The following is a 27,637-nucleotide window of genomic DNA, read 5'->3' on the forward strand; positions in this document are numbered from 1 at the left end:
CGTAGCCCTGCCCCGGTTCCGCGGTAGGCGGAGCCTATCCGCCACACCGCCCACCGTGACTGTGACGAGAACCGCGGTGAAGGTGTCCGCGGCGCTGCCTGAGTGAAGCGGCGCTGAGGTCCCCGCCTGTCCGCCGCGCTGCCTGTGCACAACTGCCGCCGCCTGGGGTGGACGGGGAAGTTGGGAGCGGGGCCGGGCCGAGCTGGGCCGCGCCGGCGGGACGGTGCTGGCGGAGGGCGGCGAGCGGGGTCCGGTGGCGGCGGAGGAGGAAGAGGAGGAGGAAGAAGTGGAGGAACAGCGCGGCCCGGTGCCGGCCGCTATGGACCAGTGCGTGACGGTGGAGCGGGAGCTGGAGAAGGTGCTGCAGAAGTTCTCTGGTTACGGGCAGCTCTGCGAGCGCAGCCTGGAGGAGCTCATCCAGTACGCGGGAGGGCTGCGGCGGGAGATCCTCCAGACGGAGAGTACGTGGAGACACCCCCATGCCGTCCCCATCCCGTCCCCACTGCCCCTTCCCTTCCTCCGGGGTTCAGAGGCCCAAAACTCGGGGCCTGTGTGGACTGGGACACCCCCCCCCCCCCTTTCCTTCGGCCTTGGGGCTGAACAGCTCCCTCCGGCGTCTGGGGGTTCCTGCCGCGGTTATGGGGAGCGGGGAAGGTCCCTGTGCTATGGGGATGTCACCCCGGTGGAGCCGGAGCTGTGTGTGCCGTTCTGAAAGGGAAGAGTTAAAGGCAGGAGCACGTATCGGCACTCCTGGGCCCTCTCTTCTGAAGAGGAGGGTTTGTTCCTTATCAGCAGGTACGGCCCGACCCAGGTCAGCCTGCTCGTACCGTCTGTGCCTTTATGTTGAGTTACCAAGGTGTTAGTCATTCCCAAGGGAAGCAGACAGCAGGGTTGCCCTGCTTTCCTCTTTTCCCCTCTTATTTAACTTATTTCCCCTCCGACGTCCCTGAGTTGTTTTGATGTGGCTGGGGTTGAAGCGTGTAGGGTAAAGCCGCTCTTCAGCAAGCAGTAAACACGGCCTCCTGAGCTTCGTCTGTGCTTCACAGCTGATGGCGAGCTCTTGCGCAGGCGGGCGAGGTGGCCAAAGTGCTCCCTGAACATGAACCATTTAAACCTTGCGAAAGGTGGAGGCGGCGCGGTGTGTACTGATGGAGTGGGAGGGCACGCTGAGGCCGCTGCCGAGATTGACCCAGGGCCGTGCAGGAAGCGAGGGAGGGCTCAGGGGTTAGAAACAGAACTCCTGAGCCCAAACTTGGGAGCAAACTGCGCCGTTTCGCTGCTCTGCAGGGTCTGCTTTTGTGGTGTTCAGGTGCGAATGTATTTTATATCGTCCTGCACAAGTGCAGGTGTAAAGCTCACTCACAAGTGTATTCAGGAACACGAACATGAGTGTATTAGAGCTGGTGTTTGTACACAGCAATGTCCGTAGGGAGCAGACATCAAACTCCGCTTCTGAGGCATTTATGTGGGATATTTGGTCTTTTTGGCATTGCTTTGAACTGTGTTTCCATGTGTTTTGTGCTGCTCACAGAATCATTAGGGTTGGAAGGGACCTCTGGAAATCACCCAGTCCAACCCTTTGAAATGGTTTGGGCGTGTGCATTAAGGACAGTTGGTAAAACGTGTGGATGCTGCGTGGTGTGACCCTCATGCTTGTACTGACCTTTGTAGACTGTGACGCTAAAGCTTTGTCTATGAGAATCCTGTTGCAGGTCCAGAGCTTTTTACTGCCTTTGTAATAACATTAAAAGGTTCCAGTGTGCAGTTCCCTCAGAGTCCTCTCTGGGTTTTCCGTCCAGGCTTGGATTAACAGTGTTTGGGACTGTCCTGTGAGAGCCCTGGGCATACTTAGCACTTCCCAAATAAGTGGTGATGCTGCTCCAGCAGAACACATCCCAGACTGAGCTTTCTTTTAGTAAGTACTCCAGAATGAACCCAAGATGTTATTAGTACACCCTCAGACATCTATGGGTTCCGTTCAGTTTTGGCATCTGAGGGTAAGCTGCCTTCACAGGTGACAAAATTCTTACTGTGTTTCTTTAACATAGCATTTAAACTTTCTAATAAGAACAGGGATTTTTAGCTTTTATACACTGTATCCTGAGTATGTTTGAAACTTGATGGAAGTGGAAGCAGCCAGGCATCTAAAAATGGAGCTCTGTAATTCAGGGCTATAAGCTTGTGCCTATCATTGGGGGGTGGGGGGGAAGCAAAAGAGAACCCTCAGTGCTGAAGAAGAAATTAATGCTGTGCGACAAGATGAGAGGGCAGAGATGTAGGAAAAGACCTGAAATAGGCATTGGATATAAAATAGAAGTGGGTGGAGAAGAAGAAACTTAGAAGCTGCTTCAACCTCTAAATTGATTTTCTTTTCTCACTCATGGAGTCACTTAAATAAATGTCCTGAGTTGGTTTCATGTTAAAGCCCAAGTACAGAACAGCCCCATGTGAAGGCCTGTGAATAGGAAGACAAAGGTTGCTTTTGTTCTCTCTTCCCTTAACAGATCTTGCTTCCTGCAGTAGCCAAGGCAGGAGTTGTGTATTCCTGGATGGTATAAATGTGTCTGCCTGAGTAAACTTGGCTTTGGGCTCTACACTCTGCCTGGTGTCTGCTTGCTTTTATGTGTATATACATATATGTATGTATACACACACACTTTAATTCTGCCTGTATGTACACGATACAGGGGGATGCTCTCAGGCTCTAGTGTTCTGTGCACACTGAACGACCAGGAGGGTGCTCTGCAGGCTTTCTTCTGCTGATTTATTACCAGTAGCTCATGGTTTAACTAAAGCTGAGGTGCGTGCAGAGGGGAAACCTTTTCTCTTACAGCTCTGGTGGCTTTTGCTATGTGGGTATTTCCTTCCATTACTGTACTTGCTTTCTTGCGGCAGTAAGTGTTGGGGCCCAGTAATTCACTTACTTGCTTGGGGTGAAAACAGTTCTGCGTGTCAGTTGTTTGGGTTTTTGCTTAATGGCATTTCTTACAAAAAGAAAAAGGCTGTTAAGAGAGTGTATTTGAACGTCTCTGTTTACTGGGGAAGGAGTATTTCCATTTTGCATGTTGTGTAATCTCTGACTGATCATTTTCTCTTGGCAGGAGTCATGCGGCACTTATTCAGGCTCCTTCACGTGATTTGAAATATGTATCATAAAAATTAAAGAGCAACTGAGAAATAATGATCATTCCTTAAATAAATTGAGGAGGTGAACTTGATGGGATAGTTGAGTGAATCTTACGTTTTTAGTTCGGGATGCAGAGTCAAGTTGGTGAATGCGAGGAGACTGTTTCGATGCTATTACTCCTCATTTATCCACTAGGAAGAATCCAGAGCCCTATTGGCTTTTTGCCTGGAAGGTGATCAGTAGCTTCATGGGACTGGAGAGAGAAAGAGTTAAAGCCTTTTATTGTGTAGTATTTCTTAAAAGCTATGGAGGTTGCAAAGTGCTGTTAAAGCTTCCTCAGCTGTGGGGCTGAACAGGAGCTATTTGCTTTGCAGTGAGGTAGTTTTGCTGTTGCTGTTAACAAGATTGAGTGTTGGGATGCATGAAGGAAGGTATATAGAATAAGTGGCTGGTCAGGTATTACCTTCCCCTGTGATTACAACTTCTTTCTTTGCTCTCCGGGGCGTATTGTTAAGTATAAGCCGTGTTTGTTTCTGTTCCTGGTTTCCCAGTCCTGCAGCAGCAGTTGGATGCCCTGGTGCTTTGCTTTCCACATAATACCAGAAACTGGACTCTTAATGTGCTGCTGAAACCAAAGGCATGTTAAAATACAGCATGAGATAGGAACAGACTTTATGGAAAATGTGGTTGCTTTTAAAATCTTCCTTCTAAAGAGATATTCTGGGGATTTTATTTTTTCACATGAAGGGTTTGGATCCGGAATGTTAGGGAAGTGTTTCTGGGCTGCTCTCCCACATAAATGAGCCTTCCCTTTGCAGGCTGCAAAGTCTGTGTCCCTACAGGGAAAATTCTTTGTGTAGAATGAACTTTGAGGAGGGTAGGACTGGAAAAGAGATTCTCCCTAGATTTTGTAATCAAAAGATAGAAGAAAGGACTCTGGAGTAAAAGCACAAAAAAGTGTATTTCATTCTCTGATTAAAGCTGTTGAGTGATGTTTGAATTGAGGCATGAAGGATATAAACTGTTCAGTGTGGTGGTGTGGTCAGGGGCATGCAGTCCTTTTGTATGTATCATTTTGTCTGCAGAATGAGTCATCCACCATTGTCCCTGTCGGTTGGACAACAGCTTAAAAATGTCTCAGTTTCTAGAGAATAAATCTTGTTACAAGACAGACTAGGTCTGATGTTCACAGGCAGGTCCTTTATGTGCTGCTTCTTGTCCCTTGAGGGGAATTGGAGACTGGTTGCCTGTTTAGAGCTGTTTCCATAAGCCAGGAAGCAAAAGTTACATAGGATCATGGAATGGTTTGGGTTTGAAGGGACCTTAAAGCTCATCCAGTTCCAACCCCCTGCCACGGACAGAGACACCTTCCACTAGAGCAGGCTGCTCCAAGCCCTGTACAACCTGGCCTTGAACACTGCCGGGGATGGTGCAGCCACAGCTTCTCTGGACAGTGTCAGGCAGAGTCTGATACAAGTGAGCAGCTTGCAGGGAAAGAGTGAATTGGGCCCTCATTGATCCAAATTTTGCTTCCACCTGGAGGTTAAACAGCCTGTATCTTGAGGTAACTGTCTAAAAGAAAACTGACCCTGTAGTAGGTTCAGTAGCTTCCCATTACATCCTGTGGGCTTGGTGGGTTGGCGTGTTTCTTTGAGATGTGTTTGTTAATCTGCTGTGACTGGGACACATGAGAACTTTACGTTAATCTTTTAAGCTGTTGCTCTTGTTCACTGTTATTGTGACTGGGTTCCTAATCCCACAGGTGTATCCTCTCTCATTTAAACTCATCTTGCGTTACGAATACTCCCTAGATTGCATTTCCCTAGATTGCATTTCTTCCTTTTAATACCGTTTCTTGTCTTTATATGTTGTTGCATGTGAACAGCTTGAAGGTTATCATTTGTTTGTAACAAAGTCACTGATTTTCCTCTCTTTTGTCTAGATCAAGATGGAGACTTGTCGGGGACAATTTCACTTGTTATGACACAGTGTTGTAAAAGAATAAAAGACACAGTTCAGAAACTGGCCTCCGATCATAAAGACATTCACAGCAGCGTATCTCGAGTTGGAAAAGCCATAGATAAGGTATTTATAGTGTGCTTTGGTTGTATTATTGCCTGTATTCCATGCAAACTTTGGATTTATCCTACAATGAATCTTAATTAAATCTTCCTGTCAAGTGCCTGGGGCAGGGCAGTGGAGTACAGTACATGCTTCCAGAACTCATTGCATGCAGAGTATTCTTTCTGGGGCAGCTCAAGTCTCTTGATTTTCAAGAGATCATTCCCTGTACCTATTACTAGACCTGGTATGTGTTCTATGAGTTTAGCAAAATATTTTCTTCAGTATCTGTCTCAATCAAATACTGAGTTTTAATATATATTACATTTCTAGTTACTTGTCACTAGCAGATAGCTCAAAGGTGGCAGTTTGTTCTAGAAGGCAATACAAAACCAGATTTAAGATGTTTTGTACCTGTTTCAGGTGTGTTCTAAGGGCTTAATTTTGTAACACACAGTGCTCTTAATGTGAGTAGAGTATATTCAACTTCTCACAGTATCTGTGTCTATGCCATAACAAGTAATAAGGTAGGGCAGCTTATCTTTGAAGCTTTGCATATGAGATACATGAATTGCAGGTTCAAGAATAACTGGAATCTGAGTATATTTGCATAGGTGGATATTTACAATTCTTTGACATTATACCAAAACTTGGTTTTTTTTGTGGTGCTAGATGTATGCTTTTATGCTATGCTTTTTTCCGTCTGTGTAGAAGTTGTTCTGTGTGCAAGGAGTCTTGTGCTTGCTTTTTTGGGATAGTTTTGTGTCAGAACACACTTAAGTTGATAGGACCTACACATTTGGTTTGAGGGGCACCTTATAATTATACTAAGGAAGACACCAGTAAATGAGTCTCTTCATCTGAACAAAGATGCTTGCAGCATTAAAGAATAGTTAGTTATCCTTTGGGAATCTCATTTAAACTTTGTTAGTAATGATAATCTGTTAAAGCATCATTTAATTGTGATGGTAAAACAAAGTGTGATGTGCAGTGAAGACACAAAGCACATAATGCTGCATTGTTGGGCAGAATGTCTGTGCAGCTGTTGTATTTTTGCTTATATCTACTATTGACCATCATAGCTCAAACGTTCTACTAACAGCTTTAATCCAAACGTCACTGGTATCCAAAGCTTAAGGATGCATCTGTCTCTAATCCTTGCTGCTGTATCTAAACCAATTAACTAGAGTACAATTCCATCCTTATTACTGGCTTGAAGCCTGAAAGAAATCTATGTAGTCTTGTCCTAACTTCGAATCTTTCCTATTCTGCTGTAGCAAGTGGACTTTGTACTTTCAGGTTTGGCTATACCTTTCTCATTTAAATACTTGGAGGTAGAACAGCCCTAGGTCATATATAGAAGGTGTGAATATTCAGTGGAAATGGGTGTTAGTGTTTCATAGAAGCCCATGAAAATTGCACTTGCAAGCTTAAGGTTTAGGCTTGAGTCTAATCTCCAAATAGCTGTCTTACTTCTCATGGGTGTAGTTTTTCCACTGTTGCTTCTCTTCAGCTGTTTTATCTACCTTTTTTATTTGGAAAAGGACAATTGTAAATAAAAGCATTGTTAAAATGTCAAGTGTGTGGTTTTGTGACATAGGAAGGATAGCAACCGACGGTCTGCTCCCTGCCTGTTGGGGGTCAGAATGGTTGTTCCAGGGAGGTGTTAAAAGCCAAGCTCAGCTTGCTGTATTCCTTGTGCTCATTCCTCCGGATATGCAATCTTGCTGGGTGTCAGTGGTGTTTACATCCAAAACCTGGGAAGCAGTGGGAAATTAATGCAAGTAATTTGAATTTCATTAGTTTTCCCTGACTGTAGTACCTTAAAGAAACTACTTTAAAATGGAGTCTGGGCTTGTTTGTCAGGTGAATGTGTGTAACGCTTAAATCCAGGTGGAATTTAATGCTTCCCTGGACAGGGACATGTTCCATATGTACTTCATGTGATTTGCCTGTGCTGCTGGAAAATGTGCTTGAAACCTGCTAGCCAAGTATTTTTTGAAATCACTGTCTCCCCATTCCTTTCACCATAATATCCTTCAGCTTAAACCAATAGAAGTAGTTAAGTGTAATTGATGTAGCAAATTGATTCTCAATATGTTCTGGGCAAAATCCTGCTGCTTCCTGAATAAAATGCTTGTTGGTGATGCAAAAGATTTCATTCTCTCACATGTAAATCCTCATTTATTTTAGACAGATAAACATCTCTAGACCACTGCTTATGGCCTTCTTATGCTCAGGCACAGATAAATATCACTCCTTACTTTATTGCCTGGTTGAGATTGGGAAATGTGTTAATATTGGTACCAGTTTTATGTCACACATCCAAGTGACAGCTGTTGTTACATGTAGAATCCACAAACTTCCTGCTTAACAAGCCTGGATTTCAAAAGAACTTGCTCTATTTATTAGGGCAGTGTTAAGGCAGGGTTATACCTATATCTAAAGCTTAGCCTGGTTGGTTTTTAAGCTGGTATAGTTCTTGCTTATGGACTTAGATGGGACCTAGATTTGTCTGCCTGCAGAGTTCACTCTGAGAACAGAAGCTCCTGAGTGTTTGGAAAACGAAGCTCAAATATGAACCATGTTAAAGTCTGAAATGCCCAAACTTTGTGCATTGCTTTTAAGTTACCAGTTCCTGGAAAGCTTGTCTAATAAACTAGACCTTTTTCTTCCATATTAGTTGGATTCCATGCTTCTGCCCCATGAAGGGTTACCCTTTCTTCCAAAGAGCATTTTGTCCTTTGAAAGGAAATGTTTACATCCAGTTTTTCCTTTATTGGAGCAGCATTCCCTCTGCTTCCAGAACTCATCACGTCGCTGTTGTTCAGCAGGTTGCTATCAGGTAGCTCACTCATCAGTCTCCCTATAAATCAGTCACTCTTCTGGAATGATTTGAATGTTTGATGGGGCCACTAAACATTTTCCCTCTATCAGCAATCTGAGTAGTGCTTAAATACTTTCATTGAGGAAACTGGAGTAAATGATAGCTCCATTTTATCCCTGAATGTTAAACCTGTTTTTAAAAGGCCACCACTTTAAGCCAGTTTTGTTTTGGGAAACCAAACTTTTACCTAATGTAGCATTTGTTTAATGTAAAAACCTGTGTACAAATAAACTAAAACCTTTACTGAACATCATTTAATTGTGTTGCTGTGAATAATGGGTTAGTAAATACAGTCTTTGCAAGCTGAGCTTTATCTTAGGAACAAACAATTGAACAGAAAAGGTGAACAAATGCATTTTGGTTGTATTTTGGGTCAGAATTCAGAAGAAGGGAGGAATGTACAAAAGAATTGGGAAACTGAGGAATAAAACTGTTTAATCATCATCCTTCTTCATATGCTGTTGAGGAGGCCATGAGGATGATCAGGGGCTGGAGCATCTCCCATATGAAGATAGGCTGAGAAAGCTGGGGATGTTCAGGCTGGAGAAGAGAAGGCTGCATGGAGACCTCAGAGCAGCCTTCCAGTATCTGAAGGGGGCCTGCAAGAATGCTGGAGAGGGACCCTTCGTTAGGGACTGTAGTGACAGGACAAGGGGGAATGGGTTTAAACGTAAACGGGGGAAGTTTAGATTGGATATAAGGAAAAAGTTCTTTACTGTGGGGGTGGTGAGGCACTGGAACGGGTTGCCCAAAGAAGCGGTAAATGCTGCATCCCCGGCAGTGTTTAAGGCTGGGTTGGACAGAGCCTTGGGCGACATGGTCTGGTGTGAGGTGTCCCTGCCCGTGGCAGGAGGTTGGAACTGGATGATCTTAAGGTGCTTTCCAACCTAAACCATTTTATGTTTCTATGTCACTAATAACATGGAAGGTTGGATGTTGATTAAAATGATCCATCTTGTGTGTGTGTGCATCCTGAAGTCCTCATATCCTAGCAATTTACTCATGTACTTTCAATTGTATCAGTAGTGTATTTAGCACATAATGTTTTACATTTTAGCCCTAGGCTCTGAAGAAAGCTTTGTTTCTTGGGAATATCAACTGACACTCTTCTAACCTTAAAACCACACCAAAAAAGGCACAAAATAACCTTCGTGGAGTTTGTAACGTAGGGAATTTATTTCAACTTCTGCTATCTTATTAAACCCCGCGTGCTGTCAGTTAGCATACTGTTAGCATTTAGAAAACAAAACTGAGAGCTGTGTAGTCACCAGCATATCATGTGTGCATGACAGTTATGAAATATGTAAGCTAAAGGCAAGCAGTAATTTGTTCTGACGTGTGACAGTCATTGTAGTATGAGCAGTCAGTTCTTGAAGCTTCCCAGGACCCAGAGGAGGGAGAGCTGTGGAATTTCATATAGTAAAGACCTCAGAAATGGTTAAAATCATAATAAGTTACTGAAATGACTGGGTTGATCAGAGAATGGCTGAGGGTGAAGAGCTGAGGTCTCCAGGTTGTATGGTGTGACTTGAATCTACAGCACACCTGGGTCGATGTGGCTCACTGTTACCATCTCTAATGGGACTTAAAAGGTCTAATTTGTCCCTGCCCATGGCAGGGGGGTTGGAACTAGATGATCTTAAGGTCCTTTCTAACCCTAACTATTCTATGATCCTAATTTATGATGGGGTTTGGAAAAGGTTCTCAAAGCTCAGAGGTTTGTTGTTTCAGAACAAAATGTGGGGTTTGTGAAGGACCTGAAGTAAGTGGCTCTGCCCCCAAGCAGTGAGAAAGATGTGAAGACGGTTAAGGTGTAGGTTCAGCTCTGATGGTTCGTAACTACCCAGAAGAATGCAGTTTCTTCTTATGGGATTATGTTAGCTAGGACTTTAAATTGCATTAACAATGACTTAAAGGTCGATTATTTTTAGATTACTGATGATCCTCACCAGGAACTGAAGTAATAAAAGCAACTTCATGTGTTGTTAATACTGCCTCTGCTATTTCTTTAATGCATTGTCAGTGGATTTATGTTACCTGATAGTGGTGTTTGGACAGTGATACCAGAATCAGCAATGGTGGCAAACCTTAAAGGCTTCAAAGGCTTGGCACAAATAAGGACAGTGTTATTTAGTCATCAAGGTGCTTAAGTTTCTTCAAGATACAGCTTGAAGGTGAACAGCATGACAAGGAGTTTACAGGTTAAAACACCCAAGTGAAGATGTTAAATGTGAGACCTGAGTCAGTGGCAGTAACCTAAGTGCTCATCTCGCTCCACCATCTCTGAAAGATGAAGACACAATTTGCTAGCCTGAAGTTGCTGTTTTACTGACAGTTTGACCTGAAAGGAGTGGTGCTTTTGAAGCTATGTGTGCAGGATGATGCCCCTTTCTCATGATGCCACAGGGCAGCATCAAAGTGGATGTGAAGGTGGCTGATGAAGGAAATCAATCAGAGGCAAAAAGAAGGAAGGTGCCACGTGAAGCTGAGGAGGAAGGTAGCTGGTACCAGCGTTGTTGTGTTTGCTCTGTGGGCTTTGGCAGGAGGAGGTGTTTGTGCTGGGTCAGTGTTCCTGCACTGGGCAGGACTGTCAATTCTCACATTGCTGAAGCACTGCTGTTCTCCTCAGCTTCTGATTTCTGAAGTTCCCTCTTGGAAGAGAGCCACAGTCATCAGATCAAGCAGCAAGTGACACACTGACTTCTAGACAATATCTCTTTTACAAGAGATTTGTTTTAGGCAATGGATGAGGTTTTTCCATTCAAATTAACCTGCCTGCCCTTACCATAAAACATGTTGGCAGTTTAAATCCTGGTTCATATCTTGCATTAGGGTAAGTGTTGCTCTCCTGCTGCCAAGAGGCACAGTGCCAAGCAGTGCCAAGTGTTACTGTAGTCACTGTGACAATATTTTTACCTATTCCTGGAATATGTCCATAGGCTACTGGCCTAAAAATACATGGCACTAGGATCATTGGGGTTAGATCTGCTAAACATCTCTCAGATCTTCAAAGCTCCGTTGCCTGGATGCTGAGGTCTTCAGAGACTTGAATGTCATTGTTGTTTGGGGGTGGGGAGAAGTGACATTTTCCTTTGCCAGCGTTGCCTACCCCCACTAGCTGTGTAAAAGAATTCTTGAGTTAAAGCTTCTCCTTCTAATTCGGTGCACTGTAGTGACAGTGATACATCGATAGCGCTATTTCCATTCCAGTGTAGGCGATTTTGTTTTCTGTTCCCTCTGCATTTTCAGTTTTCCCATATGGAAAAAGCCGTTTTCTGCAGATACTTCCTTCAAAAATGCATCATAGTCTGGAAACCCTTTTCTTAATTAACTACATTTCTAATTTGCTACACTTGTACTTTGTCAGTGTAATTCCTTATAGTGAATAAGATTCAGACTTGAAACGAGCAAACCAAAGGATTTCTTCTTCTGTATACAGGAGATAGTGAAGCAGCTGATAGGTTTCACTTTGAACAGGAGGGAGTCGAAGGCTAACTGAGTAAAAGACAAGAGAAAGCACCAGGGTGGAGACATCTGTGTCCTGCATAATGAACAAAGAATTCCCTGGGGTGATTTGTTCCAGCTCATTAACTGTTGATTTGTGTGTTTCAGAACTTTGACTCCGACATCAGCAGCGTGGGGATAGATGGGTGCTGGCAGGCTGACAGCCAGCGGATCCTCAACGAGGTGATGGTGGAGCACTTCTTCAGGCAGGGGATGTTGGATGTAGCAGAGGAGCTTTGTCAGGTAACCATCAGTGTAGATATTGGATGTTATCAACCCTGGAAAACTGTGCTTTGTCTTAGTGTCCTTATTTGAATGTTCCAAGTGAATATTTAAACTGTTAGGAAAACAGCATTTTAATCCCATTGGGTTCTGTGGTTTAACGAAAAACTGCCTCTGTTTTTTCAGGAATCTGGTCTATCAATAGATCAAAGCCAAAAAGAACCATTTGTGGAGTTAAATCGAATATTGGAAGCATTAAAAGTCAGAGTTTTGAGACCTGCACTAGAGTGAGTCTACTCAGATCTTGATTTTCTCCCCTTTTTTTTGAATGCTTTTAACAAGTCCTTAGTGTTTCACTTTAAACACTGTCTTTTAGTGTATTTTGATGTGTCCCTGTTCATCTTTTGAATGGTCCGGTTACTGAGTAAACCCTTTCTTCCCTTTGTCCCCTCTTTGTCCCTCCACATAGGCAGTGCTTAACTAAGGGTGTCTTTCTTAGATTAAAGATTATCTTAAATCACTCCTGATGATGTTTTAAGGTTTCAGGAAGACACATGACTTGGAGGAACAGTTGTCTGCCATGATGGTACTTAGCCTTATATTGAGTGAGCCTTATATTAAAAGGTCCAATTACGAAGGATATCAGGTCTTAGTAAAGGTGTTGGGTACCACCAAGTCTTTGTGGCTTCACTTTGGGGTGAGCACAACTTGGCTCAGGATCAAAGTTCTCACTTTTCCTCAAGTCACTCTCCCTTTCCAGATAAAGGGCCCCAGGGTGGGAAGAGGGAATGAAAGGACAGGGGGGTACTTTGCAGGCTGCTGCTGCCAGGTGGGTGCTGATGAACGCTGAGATGTGAGCTGCTGCTGGGAGCCTGAACTGATGGAGAGATCTTAGTGAGGTTTCTTCTGAACAAAACAGTTCAGTTAATGCAAGTCAGTGGGTAATGCTGAACTCTGAGTTGAACACTAAGTCTGGGAGTATCTGAGTAACCTTAGACCAGGTATTTTCTTAATCTTAGTAGACTTTACAATCATTAGACATGTAAGCTGGTGCAGAAAGTGACAGTAAGGAGGAAAAGGTGATGAAATGTCTCATGGGCTACTATTTGATGATTTACTGCAGTGGATACGTAACCGTGCAGTATCATTCCAGAATTGCTTTTATTTCGAAAGTAAGAAAAACCCAAATAAGCCCTCAGCTGGTTGGTTGCTTGGTTTTCTCCATGTTGTGAGAGCTTTGGTAAGCTTGGGTTGGTGTCGGAAGTAAGGAAAAACCCAAAACCAACATGAAAACCCAAAACAAGGACAAAAAACCTAAACCAAACCAACTCTGAAGTGACCTTTTAAAAATAGAAACAAAGAAACCAAAGCAAATTCATAATCTGTTTCATTCCAGAGCATTAATTCAAATTCATAAGATCCCCTTTTGCATTATTCAGTTAAGCACATCTTCACATTAACAAATACTTTCTTTTCTCTTTTAATTTGAACCAACACAGTTATGTCAGTTCAGAGCTTGTTGGCATCTAAACCAAGTGCAGAGATACTCTGATATTCAAAACGTGGTGTTCATAAACTAAATCCTGGATTATGCCTCTGGGTCATGCAAAGCTTGACCTAAATAGTTGGTCTTTGAATATAGTTACAAGCTCAGGTGGTTGATTGCTGTTGAATTAGCTGATTGAAGGGAAGCAACACTGCAGTGTTACAGCTGAAACAGGATTTACTGTCAGCTACACCATGTAGTTCTTGTGGTTTAAGTAATAACATAGCTGTTGTGAAGGGTCCTCTGAGGAACAGTAACTTGCTGTTATGGCCATTCACTTGAAGTCACTAAATTCATTTAGCGCCGGTTTGCCAGGCCTTATGCCTCACTTATTGCTACTTAGTTGTGTCTTGTGGTTCCTGCAATGTGTTAAATGCTTTTCAAACGAAGGAGAAGGCATGCTCCTTCTTCAATGGAACTCTTATTCCAAAGACAGCTGAATGGACAGAGAATAGGGTGTATTGTCAGCCCAGTGTGTATGCTGGGCTCCTTTCCCCATCCCATCGCATTTCTGTTTCTAATGTTTATTGTGTTTGAACTCCTCAGTGCTGAAGCTGCTTCTCTTTGCTTGCTGCTGAGCACAGAGGGTCCTTATTTATAGAATCATAGACTGACAGAACGGTTTTGGTTGGAAGGGACCTTAAAGCTCATCCAGTTCCAACCCCCTGCCATGGGCAGGGACACCTTCCACTAGAGCAGCTTGCTCAAGCCCCGTCCAACCTGGCCTTGAACACTGCCAGGGATGGAGCAGCCACAGCTTCTCTGGGCATATGCTGCTGCTTATGTAAAATTGTGTAATTATGTAAAATTACAGTGATGCTTATGTAAAACCCATGGTTGTTAGTGAGGAGGACCAAAATGTGACAAAACTATACAGTCTAGGTGGTAACTGATGTCTTAAATGCCTGGTTATTGCACAGAACTGCTGATGCTTGTATTCTCTCACTATTTCACAGCAGATTTGGTGTTCAGGAAAAGGGATAGAGACTGCTCCTGAAGGGATAGAAACTGCTCCTGAAGGGATAGCCTCTGATAGTGTGCTTTTAGGGCAGAAAGCTAATAAATGGCTAAAGCCGGCATCAGTAAATACAGCTTCAGGGTGCGTAAAAGCAGTCCCAAATCAGCCCATTCTAGGGTAGCCTAGTGCTGGTGCTGGTGAAGCAGGAAGTGGTGTTACATAGGGATAATGAATTACAGGCTTATGAACCAGGAAGGGGAGTGTAGCAGGGTTGAGCCATGCAGAAGGTTGGGATGAAAACAATAACCAGTCTCTCTGGCTCCGCTGGTGCTCAGCTTAATTCAGTGTTGGAAACCAAGCAAACATGGGTGGCTCCTGGTCACTGCCATCTAAAAGGAGGTGTCAGATTAATGGCTTTGTGAAAAGACTTTCAAAAGCCTCCTGTGGTAATAGAGAGAAGTTACTATTCACATCTGATTTCTAGTTGCCCAGTCTGGCCCTGCACCCTAAGCTGTGTAATCCCTTTATCTCTGCAGGATCCCATTAAATTCCAGAGACTTTTTTTCACTGTAATTTAGTGATGGGGAGGGAAATCCATAGGCTCTTCCTGGGCGGATTCTGGCTCTTCTGAGCCCAGGTAGGTTTCCATGTGAAGGTTTGGTGGGAGTGACTTGCAGGTTCAAAGCTTTTGATTGTATTCTCCTGAAGAAGAGGCACTTTCTTCTGTTGTGTTCAGAAAACAGCAATGTGCACAGGTCCAGGAATTCGATGGGACCTTTGGCATATGGTTTAAACCTAATTTAATCTTTGTGATTTCATTATAACTGAATCCCATGTGGAAGCTAGAATCCAAGAATGGTTTGTGTTAGAAGGGACCTTAAAACTCATCTGGTTCCATCTCCTGCACCAGGCAGGGACACCTTCCACTGGAGCAGCTTGCTCCAAGCCCCTGTGTCCAACCTGGCCTTGAACACTGCCAGGGATGGGGCAGCCACAGCTTCTCTGGGCACCCTGTGCTAGCACCTCAGCACCCTCACAGGATACTGTAAACCTTAAAAAAATCCGTATGTATTTGAGTCTCAGAAGTGAAACTACTCTGGAGGAACATGGGTGTTGTGATTACCAATGATTTAGTGGTGGTAGGGAGTATGTGGGTTGAATGTTTTAGACGTCACTTGTTGGTTTTCTATCCTTCCATCGGAAATAGGAGCCGCACAGCCTAGACCCAACACCTCAGGCCTTGCTTCTGTGGCTGTTTGCTTCTGATACAAATCTGTGCTGCCACTCAAAGAGCTAAAAATGGCAATCCTGCCTAAAAGCTAATTTAGAAAAATAGACTCGATCTCAGCAAGATGAAGTGTCGTGTCATGTGGCTGCGAATATTGGCAGGGAGAGGATGGATGCCGGTTTGATGCAATACAGATTAATATCTCATTAATGGAACTCTGAACTAGTCTTGCTGTTTATAGAGAACAGCCTTTTTGTCTTTCAGCTGCTTATCGGTCTGTGTTTTCTAACTCCAGTTTTCTAATGGGAATGAGCTTTATTGCTGCTGTCTCTAGTTTAAGCTGCAGACACTGATCCCAACAACAAACCCACCCGTGGTTATAGTGAGTGTGTCCCTCCCTCCTGATGGAGGTGACAGTCTTTGAGGCTGCTCATCTGAAACTGCTTGAGATTAGGAGGACTTGTTCTTAGTTCAAAGGCTACACCTCTTACTGTTCCCTGCTGAAAGGTAACTGCTGTCACTGACAAAGCCTTTAGTAGAGTCAGACTCCTGACCTTTTCACCACAACAAATTAGATACTTGCTCATTGACACTGCATCTTAATGCACAGGGCTAACTTACATTGAAAGGTTTCCCAGCACTCTTAGGAATGCTTAATTTTAGTGTTGGTTGAAAAGAACAGAAGCCTCACATAGCCCTTCTTTTTAAGGGACAGAGATTACCTCACTTCCTTGCTAAAAAGTGAAAAGCTCTTTGCTTAATGGGGTCCCCACAGTGAAAATAGTACAACTAATGAACACTAATGAGAAACAGATGTACTTGAAGAACATTGAAACTTAGTTCTTAAGAGAAAGATTGGATTGATTTAGGCCTGATTAAATTGCATTAAGAAAACAAAACAAAACAACACCCCCCTCGTCCCCCCTAAAAAAACACCCAAGAAAGGGGTGGATAAAATCTAAATAATAACTTTTAGTGAAATGCCTTGAAAATTCCAGCTCATTTTACTTGGTGTGTGTTTAAGAATTCTTCCGTGTTATTTGGGAGCCAAATATTAGTGTTGTCATGGTGAATGAGACCCAGAAAGTGAGAAATAGTTTTATTGTCCCGGTTGAAAATAACACAGAAAGCAAAGTTTAAGTAGGGTAAAGTACGAGATGTAAACTGATCTTACTTTCTTTTACCCTATCCCCTGTTCTAATGCTTTTCCTGAAGCCCCCATAGACACACTTTCCCTCTCTGGGGCAACATATGCATACATAGGAATGTAGTGGTTTAGGGAAAGTGTTTGGTGAATGAGGAAATTGGAAAAGGCTTGGTCAGGCTTCTTCAACATGCAGCTGAAGACTATCCGTAACTAGATGCAGAGTCATGTTAATTCAAATACATTAGATTCTAAGTATCTCTACCTGATATCATGCCTAATTCAGTCTTTCCTTCCAGCCGGTGAGTGCTGAATCATAGAATGGTTTGGGTTGGAAAGAACCTTAAAGCTCATCTGGTTCTAACCCACTGTGCCATGGGCAGGGACACCTTCCACTGGAGCAGCTTGCTCCAAGCCCCTGTGTCCAACCTGGCCTTGAGCACTGCCAGGGATGGGGCAGCCACAGCTTCTCTGGGCACCCTGTGCCAGCGCCTCAGCACCCTCACAGGGAAGAGCTTCTGCCTAAGAGCTCATCTCAGTCTCCCCTCTGGCAGAAAGATGGTTGCTAATTGTAATGATTTCATACATTGTGGGCTGACAATAACTCTTGTGTCATGTGTCATTGTACCTCTTCTTTTCTTCTAGGTGGGCCGTATCCAACAGAGAAATGCTCATGGCACAGAATAGTTCGTTGGAATTCAAACTCCACAGATTGTATTTCATTAGTTTATTGATGGGTGGAACAGCAAATCAAAGAGAAGCTCTTCAGTATGCGAAAAACTTCCAGCCATTCGCCCTAAATCATCAGAAAGGTGAGGTTTTGGTCACATTAAAGGGATTTAAAGCACTTGGATGTGGCACTTCATAGCAAAATATAAATCATGTTCCAAAAGTGTTTTACTCCATTTTGTATTTAACTTTTATAACTTGAATCTTTACAATTTAAATGAATTCCTGCCTTTTTTTTTTTTTTCTTAAAAGAGGGCAGAAAATGGTATTTTCTGCACATTTGCTTGAATGTAAGGTTTGTGACTCTTTAAATAATACATACGTTACATCCAGAATAGGCCTGCTGCCAGGGTGAAGTGTTAAAAATGCACAGAAATGTTCTTGGAATAGTCATCTGCTATTTTCTGCTGCGTGGGGTAATACAAAGAGAAATGAAACTTGAAAGCTGGGGAATGTGGCAGTTAAGTGAATCCTCTCCAGCTGAATCCAGTAAAGCTTAATTTTTCGGGCACTGTGTGTGACAAAGCTTTTACAATAAAGGTGAACCTATTTGAAACAGGTGCTAAGAAGCATGTTGTGCATGTAGATGGGAGATACCCCCCCCACCCCCCCAAGTCTGTCCATAGTGGAGTGGAGCTCTTGTAGCTGTAGGCATCAGTCATTGTAGAAGTGAGGATGTTATTGATATTGAATCAATTCTTTGGTTTATATCACAGAAGCACAGAATGGTTTGGGTTGGAAAGCACCTTAGGACCTTAAGTTCCAACCCCCTGCTGTGGGCAGGGACACCTCGCACCAGACCGTGTCACCCAAGGCTCTGTCCAACCCGGCCTTGAACACTGCCAGGGATGGAGCATTCACCACTTCCTTGGGCAGCCCATTCCAGTGCCTCACCACCCTCACAGTGAAGAACTTCTTGCTTATACCTAACCTGAACTTCCTGTGTTTCATTTTAAACACATCACTCCTTGTCCTATCACTCCAGTCCCTGATGAAGAGTGCCTCTCCAGCATCCTTGTAAGCCCCCTTCGGATACTGGAAGGCTGCTGCCAATCTGCCTGTTTCCCATGTAACAGCTAAAACTGTAGCCACTAGCTTTTATTTGTAGTACAAACTAACTGAGTGTTCCTGGTCCCTGTCAGATATTCAGGTTTTGATGGGCAGCCTGGTGTACCTGCGGCAAGGAATAGAGAACTCTCCGTACGTTCATCTATTAGATGCCAACCAGTGGGCGGACATCTGTGACATCTTTACAAGAGATGCCTGTGCTCTTCTGGGTCTCTCAGTTGAATCACCTCTCAGTGTTAGGTATGCTGCTTTTCACTTGCTTTTCACATCAGGTACAGAGTGTACCGGGGTTTATTTCTTGTTCAGGACAAAAGAAATGGCTTCTGAGAAGTAGTCTCATGTTAAATTAAGTGTATAGTTACATTTAGCTCTAGCAAGATCTGCAAAGATTAGAAATCAGAGGTTCCCATGTGCTAGGCTTTATCCTGCAGTGTCACAGCTCAAAAGGAGGCATTCGTGGATGGAATTTGGCTCCTGTAGCTCCGACATCAGTGTGAAAGATGAGGGTGGCAATCAGCCAGTTATTCCCACAGCAAATGTGTGAAAACTGTCCCTGCTGTTTAACTGCAAAAACCCTTAACACTATGTCTGTGATTCCGTCAGCATTTGTTCATCATGGTTTTAAATCCCCACGTTACTTTACCTGTTTTTCCCTTCAGAAGAGTGCTTGAGAGTGATGTTGTGATTTGAGCTGTTAAAAGTCCCATATTGTTTGCTAGACCCATTTGCAAAGAAGAAAGAGGCACTTCCAAGCTCGGGAGCTAATCTGAGAAAATGCAGATCTGTAGGAGGCAGTTGGAAATGTGGAATAAACCCCCCAGCCTAATCTCCTCCTTGCTTCTCTGAAGAGAAGAGATTAGCTGCTCTTTAGCCTTTGGATGTCAATTCCTCCAATACACCAGCCAGATATTAAATAGAAAATAAATTACATGTATGTTTCTGGCTAGATTTGGTATTACCAGGAGCTTCGCTGCTTCTTCCTGGGGTTTTTCTGGGGGGGTTTGTTTTGGCTTTTTATGATTCTATAGTAACCGCTTGCATATTACTGTTACTACTTCTGTGCTTAGTTTAAAGCACTTCAATTGTCAAGCCTTCTGCTTCTCGTTTGTGCACCTCTGTCACGCAACAGAAGCAGCAAAGAGAGCACTATCAGACTGCCTTTCCACAATAAACATTACAGGCTTCAATTTGAGGGTTTTATAGGTACATAGGACTTCTGCCTCTGGCTTCTGGCTTTGACCTTTTTCCTGTTGCAGCCAGCCAAACAGCAGTGCTTTACATGTGAATTGCTTCTGCACTGATGCTGTAATGCAGTTTTCAGTGCAGATGGCCAGGAGAGTTTCAGTGAAGTGGAAAATCCCCGTTACTGATGTTGGGGTTGGTTGGACGTTTGCTCTGTGTGTGAAATTGATTGCACTGAAATGTATTTACTGCATAGGTGGTATCAATACTCTTGTCATAAACAAGACTGCTTTCAGCTGGTGTGACTTTTGAGTGCTGCAAATCCTTTAGAAATAAAACCAGCTTGAAGTGAAACATAAGAACATGAGCAGTGGTCACTTCTTTCAGGCTGATTGGTTTCCCCGGTATTTATTTAATCCTGCACAGGCCTCATGGGCTGATTTACTGCATGGACTCAGTGGGAAAACTCTTGTTATACTAAGGAGGTCGTGGTTCAGGGTCTTGACAGACTACAGGACACCATTTGGGTTTACTATTCACTTGAGTTGTTACACTCTTCAGGGGCTCTTCCAGAGCCATTGCTCTGGAACCAGTGTTTTCTGTCTGAAACCCATGTGTCACACAGAGCCATTAAAGCAGTGATGCTTTTTTTTCTACAAATACCATTTGTCTAAGCTTTCCACAGGCTTAACACAGGTTACGCTCAGAGCTGAAATCACCAAAAGGCAAAGTGTAAGGGTTAAAATGGCCAGTTGAAGCTGAGGGATGTGATCTCTATTAATATTAGGCAAGAGATCCATAGGTTTCAGGTACATCCCTCCCAAGTAAACTAGCTAGAATGATCCTGCAGAAACGTAAAGCCAAGTGTCTGGAGAGGCAGAGTGGAGAGGAAGGTCATGACTTGTGGAGACAATAAAACCAGGCCTATAGTACTGTTGTTAGACTTAAATCCATCAAAATGTGTTAATTTGTGGAAACTCGGGGTCAGTTTCTTTTGTAACACAGTGAAGTATTTCAAAATCATGTGGTGAGTGCTGGTAATGGGTAAATCCCAGAGCAGCTCACCTGTTGGGACACATGACTTTGGGCACTTGTATAGTGCCATTCCTGTCACAGGTTGTGGTTTCCTTCCTTCACTTGCCTTCCTCTGTTTTATCTACATGTGCTTTCTTGCTTTAAGGAGAAGGTGGAAAGACACGTTTCTTTACATGGTAATTACATGTAATTAAAGGATTACGGGTTGTGTATATGTGTGGGTTACACGGAAACTCTTAGGCATAAGCCAACACGATGTCTTCCTTTACGGCTCAAAATCAAAGAAGGTGTTACAGAAAATCACAGAATCTATGGAGTTGGAAAAGACCTTTAAGTTCATCAAGTCCAATCTTCACCGCAGGACTGCCAAGTTCACCACTAAAATCAGTTCATTATAAGACTCAAAGCTGGGACTAACTCTTGTTTTCAGTCCAGAATGTGGACCCGAGTCTAAGATGCAGGGTAACTGATAACCTGCCCCCAGAATCTTGCTTGTTGTACTTGAAGGGAGCTTAGAAGTACAGGCAAGAACTGAATGCAGTAGTACAACAACACTCTTGTGTTCCATTTAGCCTTTAAAGTAGAAATACAAAAGTACTGGTTTCCTGACAGGCACCTTATGTTAACATCTCCTCTCTCTGCAGTTTTTCAGCAGGTTGTGTAGCATTACCAGCTCTAATTAATATCAAGGCAGTTATTGAACAAAGGCAGTGCACTGGTGTTTGGAACCAGAAGGATGAACTACCGGTGAGTTGATGCTGAGCTGTCCCAGGACAGGTTTCTAATGGTGAATGCTGTTTTCAGAGGGTTTTTGTGCTGAATGTTAAGGGATGTTATACGTGGCCACCACCTCCAGCAGCTCTGCATCTTGGGGCTTCCTGCTTTACAGAGACCAGGGGTCTCCATCCCAGGCTGATGGATGTAACTGCTGCTTTCCCCTTCATAGCTGGAACCAGTAGCTAAGCTGAGCCTGAATGGCAGACACGCACCCACACACATGCACAAGGGACACTGATACAACCAGCTGCACAGGCTGCCACAGACAAGGCACTGCCTTCAGCAGCACCCACGTACAGGACTTGCATAAAACATAAGTATAGACAGCCAAGATCCCTTCCTCCCCTTTGCCTGGTAAAGATTGAAATTCACTCATGAAAGCACACGTGCACCACTCCAGATTCACAAACAAATGCATATTCATGAGCCCTCAAATACTGGCATGGCCTTTTCAGCCCCTTTTATATCCCTTTCTGGCCATTCCTCTCCAGTATCCTTTCCCTGCACTTTCCTCCTGTAGTATAGTTCTACTGACCCACTCTCCTCCAAGACCCTTGGTTTGTGTTCTTGCCTGTTGCAAAGTCTGGGTTTGGTTGCAGTTTCTTGATGTCCAGCAAGATTGTTTCTTGTTACTGTCTCTATTGTGTTGATCTGTCAGGTTTGTGTCTCTGGGTTTTGTTTTTTGCTCTCCCCTTCACTGATTATCTCCTTGCACATTGAAAAGGTCTTTGATCAGATTATCTTTGATCAACACCTTCCACTTAGTCTTACACTGGATGTATGAGATGTTTCTGTATAACTGGAAATGAAATACATCCCACTGAGAAACGTAAACTTCTTTAGCTACCTTGAGCTCTGTACATGGGTTGCTTTACACTGACTCATTATCAGACAGATAGGAGATGAGATGAAAGAATTAGTGCTATGTCTGGGGACACAGGAGCTGAACTGGGTTCCAGTGCGCTGTGCTTCCAGCACAACTCATTTATATCAGTTGAAATTAAGTTCAGTTGTTACAAACCCCCAGTTTCCCTTTATAGCTTTTACCAGGTGTATGCAGCTCTTCAGTGGCCTGCTCCTGATTTGGAGAGAAAACCTATTTTGTGCAAACTGGGCATGAACTGAGTTAGCCTCTTTGATTGTAGCTGGAAGAGATTCATTTGTAGTATAAGTGCATGGGTGGAACTTCTCCCAGTGATGTTTTCTGTAGTGCTTGAGAGCATAACCTCCAGTTGTGACAGATTCATGTCCTGCTCTCCAGACAGGAATGATCAGCTAGGGAGCATTTGGGAGCAGATTGCTGTCAGATGCAGATCAGTTAATAATACATGCATGCCTCCTTACATTTGCTAAGCATAAGGGTCTCTAGCATGTACTGCTGAGGCAGAATGGGGACGGAAAGCCTTATTTTCATTGTGCAAAGACATAGATTAAGTAACATGAAATGGTTATGTTAGATTTTGTTGAAGGTTAAACCTGTGAGAACTGACCGCTGGTCAGAGCCAGGAGCTTCAGGTACAGAAGCTGTGATTTTTTGCAGTTCTTAATCCCTGAAGTCACAGACCCATTATTTGCTGTGAGATGTCCCTTTCTGAAATCATTTTGTCTTTGTCCTCTTGTTATTATGGCAAGAGTTATGCTGTACCAATGGTAGTGCTGCAAATAAGGGGTTTGGTTACATTTCGTTGTTGGCATGACGTGTGGGTGTTGGGAGAGTCTTTCAAGAAGCTGTGTAACATTAACAGGATCAATCCTTGGATTTTTCTCTTTTATTCCCCCCTGCCTTAAATGAAATCTGTCATCTAAACCACTGTGGAAATCACTGGCTGGAAAAGTCTTGACACAAAGTCTTGCTCTGGGTCATCAGTTTGGTTTTCCTGCCAGGGCATAGATCTGCACTAAAGTACACACTTGTCTCTTGGCAGAGTCCTCTGCTTTGTTGGGGACGGGGAGAAGCAACAGAAATCACCATTTTAAGATCACAGTGGAGTGTATTTTTGGCTGGGAAATTGTCAGGCATCCACAGAATGGATTGTGCTGCCTTCACAGCTGAGTTGTGAAATCCGTTAAGTAAGGGCCATGTCCTGAAGGGGTAATTGTCTGGAAATGTGGTTTTCCCCAAGATAAATTGTTCTGTTAATTTCTTTCACAGATTGAAGTGGACCTTGGGAAGAAGTGCTGGTATCATTCAATATTTGCCTGTCCCATTCTTCGTCAGCAAACGACAGATAATAACCCACCTATGAAATTAGTCTGTGGTCATATTATATCAAGAGATGCTTTGAATAAAATGTTTAATGGCAGCAAGTAAGTACAATTCTTTTATTTCAAGCAACATATTTAAGACTGGAATACTGTGTTTTGGGAAAACTGAGTCCATCATTGGTAGAATTGTTAATCTTGGGAGAATAGCTTAAAAGCTAGATGAGCCAGGTTGATGCGCTGAAACAAAGCATAATAAGCCCTCTGATGTTGTAGCAGTTGAGGTTCTGTGAAGGAATGCAATGAGCACAGTCATTTTCCAAGTTGTAAGTACCATTGTGTTGTCTTAAACTCAAAATGGAGGCTTTTACACACACAGGTTTCCTTGGGAGCAAGGTTAGTAACGTGTGAAATAGCCCTTAAAAGATAAAATGAAACCTCTGGGGAAATAAGGCTTTGTAATTGAACAGGTAGTTGAGTTATCACTGTGGAAATAATCCTTCTTAGATACCAGTGAGGTGCCTACAGGCCTTTGGGAAGGAGGAAATGGGAGGGAGAGATCTATACAGATTTCCTTGAGGAAGAACCAGTGATAATTTGGATTGAAGATATGCAGCTTCCGTGGAGGTTGTCAGCTTCATTTAGAGCCAGAAGTTGTGAATTCCAGTGTGCAAATAAGCGATGCTGTGAATGAAAATGTTGAGTAATGTTTGCATTCTTTGCCCTGTCAGAAAAGCCTTTGTGGATGACTTTAGCCATTTGAAGCCACTAAACTTGCTGCTGCATTATTCCTGTCTCCAGTCACTCATCCCTGGTGCTTTCATTGATCAGCTTTAGTGACAGCACAGCTCTGACAGTATTAACTCAGGCGGGGGGGGTGTGAAAGGCCCAAACTTAGAGATGGGGAATAATGGATCAATGCTAGAAGAAATATTATAAGCAGATGGAATTGTATCAGTGGAGAACTCAGCAGGGGGAGGCCAGGCTGACCTCTTCAGCTGTAGCCTGCAGGAGCTGGTCTAAGTGAGTTGTAAAATCTCACAGCATTTTGGGAACTAGACAAACACTAATGTGGATGCTGAGGAAGTCAAAGTGAGAGCTGGCAGCCTATTTAAAATGCCTAAAATGCAACAGACACATCCAGAAGTAGAAATAATGGATGAAGGCTCTTTTCATGGTATTCAATAATTCAGGAGTGTGTGGGTGAAAGGTGAGAAAGTGCAATTAGAAGAAAAAGCATGCTAAGGGCTCTCTGAGCTAAAGGTGACTTTTAATGGAGCCGAGTAAAGCTTTATGGCTTCAGAGTACATTTGTTTCATGCTACAGGGGAAAAAGAGGAAGGACTGTCACGGCAAACTCAATGCCTTTAATGCTTAGTTATCACCCACTGCCACTATTCTAACACGTTGTCTTTGTCCCCAGATTAAAATGCCCCTATTGTCCTATGGAACAGAGCCCAGGAGATGCCAAACAGATATTTTTCTGAAGAGAAGCTTCATTATGCAGTTTGTAAGTGACACTCTGGATTTCAGGTGCATTTCAGGAGAGTTCAGACACACTCGTTCCCTTTTATGCAGCAGACTGAGGACTCCTGTGTTTGTATAAGCTAATGCTACAGAAACTTTGCCAACATTTAGTATATACATACCAAGTGGAAACGCTACAGAAATGTTATTACCATAGGGCTTTACTATACTCTTGGTCTCCATACCTGATCAAGTTACTACACCAGCAGTTGTCATTCAATGCAGGTTTTTGTACTTAATGATATGGTGACTTTTTACTTTTTAAAAGCAGAATTTGATCCACCCCCATGTGTTGGCTATTCCTCTTGCTTTTATTCTGTCATTCTATTGGTAACCGTCACCTTAGGGAATGTTTGTGGACAAAGTTTTCTTTCCTGTAACGTGTATATAATTAAAGGTAAATACTTCAGCAGAAAAACCCAACCAAGTTTGATAAATTGAATAGTGGTTCTAAAAGTAATTTGTATTTTTTTGGCTGACAAAGCTGTGATATATTCTGAGCTTTTTCCTTTCAAACATTTTTTCAACTTTTACATAGAATGCAAAGTAAATGTGCATATATATAAAGTATATAAAATCTATAGCCCCCAGGGGCTACATGGTAAAGTCCATCACTAATTTATAAGGGTGATGCGTGGTTAAGTTACTACTGGAGCAGAGAGGGAATAGGAAATCCTGTTCCTTTTGGTTTCATGGTGGAGAAGTGTTTGTGTAAGAGAACATTCAATAAACCCTGAAGTGGAAATGCTTTTAGTCGATGCCATTTGCTCTCTGGCCTTTGTAGTCACGTTCTTTGAACTTTGTATTCAGGATTAGGCTATGAATGTCATGTTGCTGTATAGTTTACTAGTCGTTAGAGTGTACTATTTATAAACAGTTATCAAAACCAAATGAATTGTACAAGTATTCATTGTTAACTGGGGGAGAAGCATGTTCTGATGCAACCTACTGATCACGACTGCACTTGGCAGAACTGGGCCCTACTTCGTATCTTAGGAGGTAGCAAGTTTTCTGTAGCTTGAGAACACTTTGCTTCTAGCCTTGTTTTTGTAGTAGCATATTACTGCCATTGCCACCTTTTCTGCTGAATTTGTCATCTTGTTGACTAGCTGAATTTGTACTCATAACCCAGACGTAGATCATGGCAGTTAAATCTTTTCTAGTGTGCATATCTTTGTATTTATTGCACTGTCCTATAGTAGGGCGAGCAGCCTTGTGGCATGCAAAGCTACATGTAAAATTCTCTTTCTGTATTGTGTAGTTCAAAAAGGCAACCCAAGCTTTTATGGTTGAGTCCTGACACACTGGTTGAATGCACTTAGCACAATGCACTACAGAGAAGACCGTCTTTGAGAAAATCTACACCTTTTGAATTTGGTTGTCACCTGACGTGAGAGACTGAGTCGGACTCTATTGGATCAGTGACAATGGACAACCCTAAAGAGACATTAAGAGGAGCAAGTCAAGGCACACAAATTTGAAACTTGAAATGTGTTTGATACATGTGGGGGGGGTGGGGGCGGGGAAAGACCAATACAGGTGTGTGATTTTTCTGCAGAACTGAAATTGTATTCACACGAGGTTCCAAACAACCGCGTTACCAAGTGGTAAAAGCAACAATAAACGGGTGAGGAGATTATTTTCCATGTAGGTTTCCTAGTTGTGCTGAAATAACTCGTAATCTTTTGAGTCAAATTGCTTAATGCTTTGGAGTTTTATGAAATGCCAGATGAAGTATTTAAAAAAAGCCCTATAATACACTCTCCCCCTTGTCCCAGATCACCCTCAAGAGTAAGTGCTGCATCTCTTCCTCCATTATGCTGCTGGTATTTTGGCATTGGTGCAAACACTGGTTCGTGATGGTAGTGTCATTACTTAAAGTGCAAGAACAGCACAGTTATTAAATGTCATTAGGGTACAAACTCAACCTACATAGTAGAATGTTCTTAATACAGATTGGTCCTGTTTTAATTTTAAACAGTGCGTGTTACAGAGCCGTATCTAACTCAAACCCTCAGCTGTTTTCACATAATCGCGACTCTTTTCCTAACTCTTGCTTAAGTAATTGCTTGCAGTTTCGAAGCTCCACCGACAGATGATGCTAGTAGTTTGATGTAGAGCGCTTATGTGCTTACAGCAGTGGAATATGGGGCTGGGTGTTCATGAAACACATTTGTGTTTTCGTTGTTACAGCTATCCAGTTTGCCCCCTGAGATGATGGAGGTTGTCTCCTACCACTACCTGATACGATTCTGGTAACTAGAGAAAGTTTGCAGGGAGAAAAGTGAATAGTACTCTGAGGTTTGCAGACTCAAAGTACAGTTAGCCCTGATACACATACCTTTTCTCTAACAGGGTTTGGGAATATCCATAGCAAAAAATAATTTGCTTTTAAAACTACAGTGGTATCTGAGGACTGCCTCTATTACACTTTTGGACCA

General features: G+C 43.1%; 1 protein-coding gene across 2 annotated transcripts; it reads left to right on the forward strand.

Moving 5' to 3' along the window:
- The first annotated feature begins 69 nt into the window (after positions 1-69).
- Positions 70-26,842, forward strand: RMND5A (required for meiotic nuclear division 5 homolog A). 2 transcript variants are annotated; one of them, XM_065661606.1, is made up of 10 exons: positions 70-461; positions 5,070-5,212; positions 11,688-11,822; positions 11,988-12,088; positions 17,323-17,489; positions 18,549-18,714; positions 21,336-21,438; positions 23,621-23,775; positions 25,093-25,179; positions 26,458-26,842. In XM_065661606.1, exons 1-9 carry the CDS (start codon positions 320-322, stop codon positions 25,154-25,156), a joined length of 1,176 nt encoding a protein of 391 aa, XP_065517678.1. In that variant the 5' UTR covers positions 70-319; the 3' UTR covers positions 25,157-25,179; positions 26,458-26,842. The 2 variants fall into 2 exon arrangements, with proteins under 2 accessions (XP_065517678.1, XP_065517670.1); XM_065661598.1 differs by having other exon boundaries at positions 25,093-26,842.
- The last annotated feature ends 795 nt before the right edge of the window (positions 26,843-27,637 follow it).

The sequence above is a fragment of the Lathamus discolor genome, chromosome 1, assembly GCF_037157495.1.
Source record: "Lathamus discolor isolate bLatDis1 chromosome 1, bLatDis1.hap1, whole genome shotgun sequence".
NCBI classification, from domain to species: domain Eukaryota; kingdom Metazoa; phylum Chordata; class Aves; order Psittaciformes; family Psittacidae; genus Lathamus; species Lathamus discolor.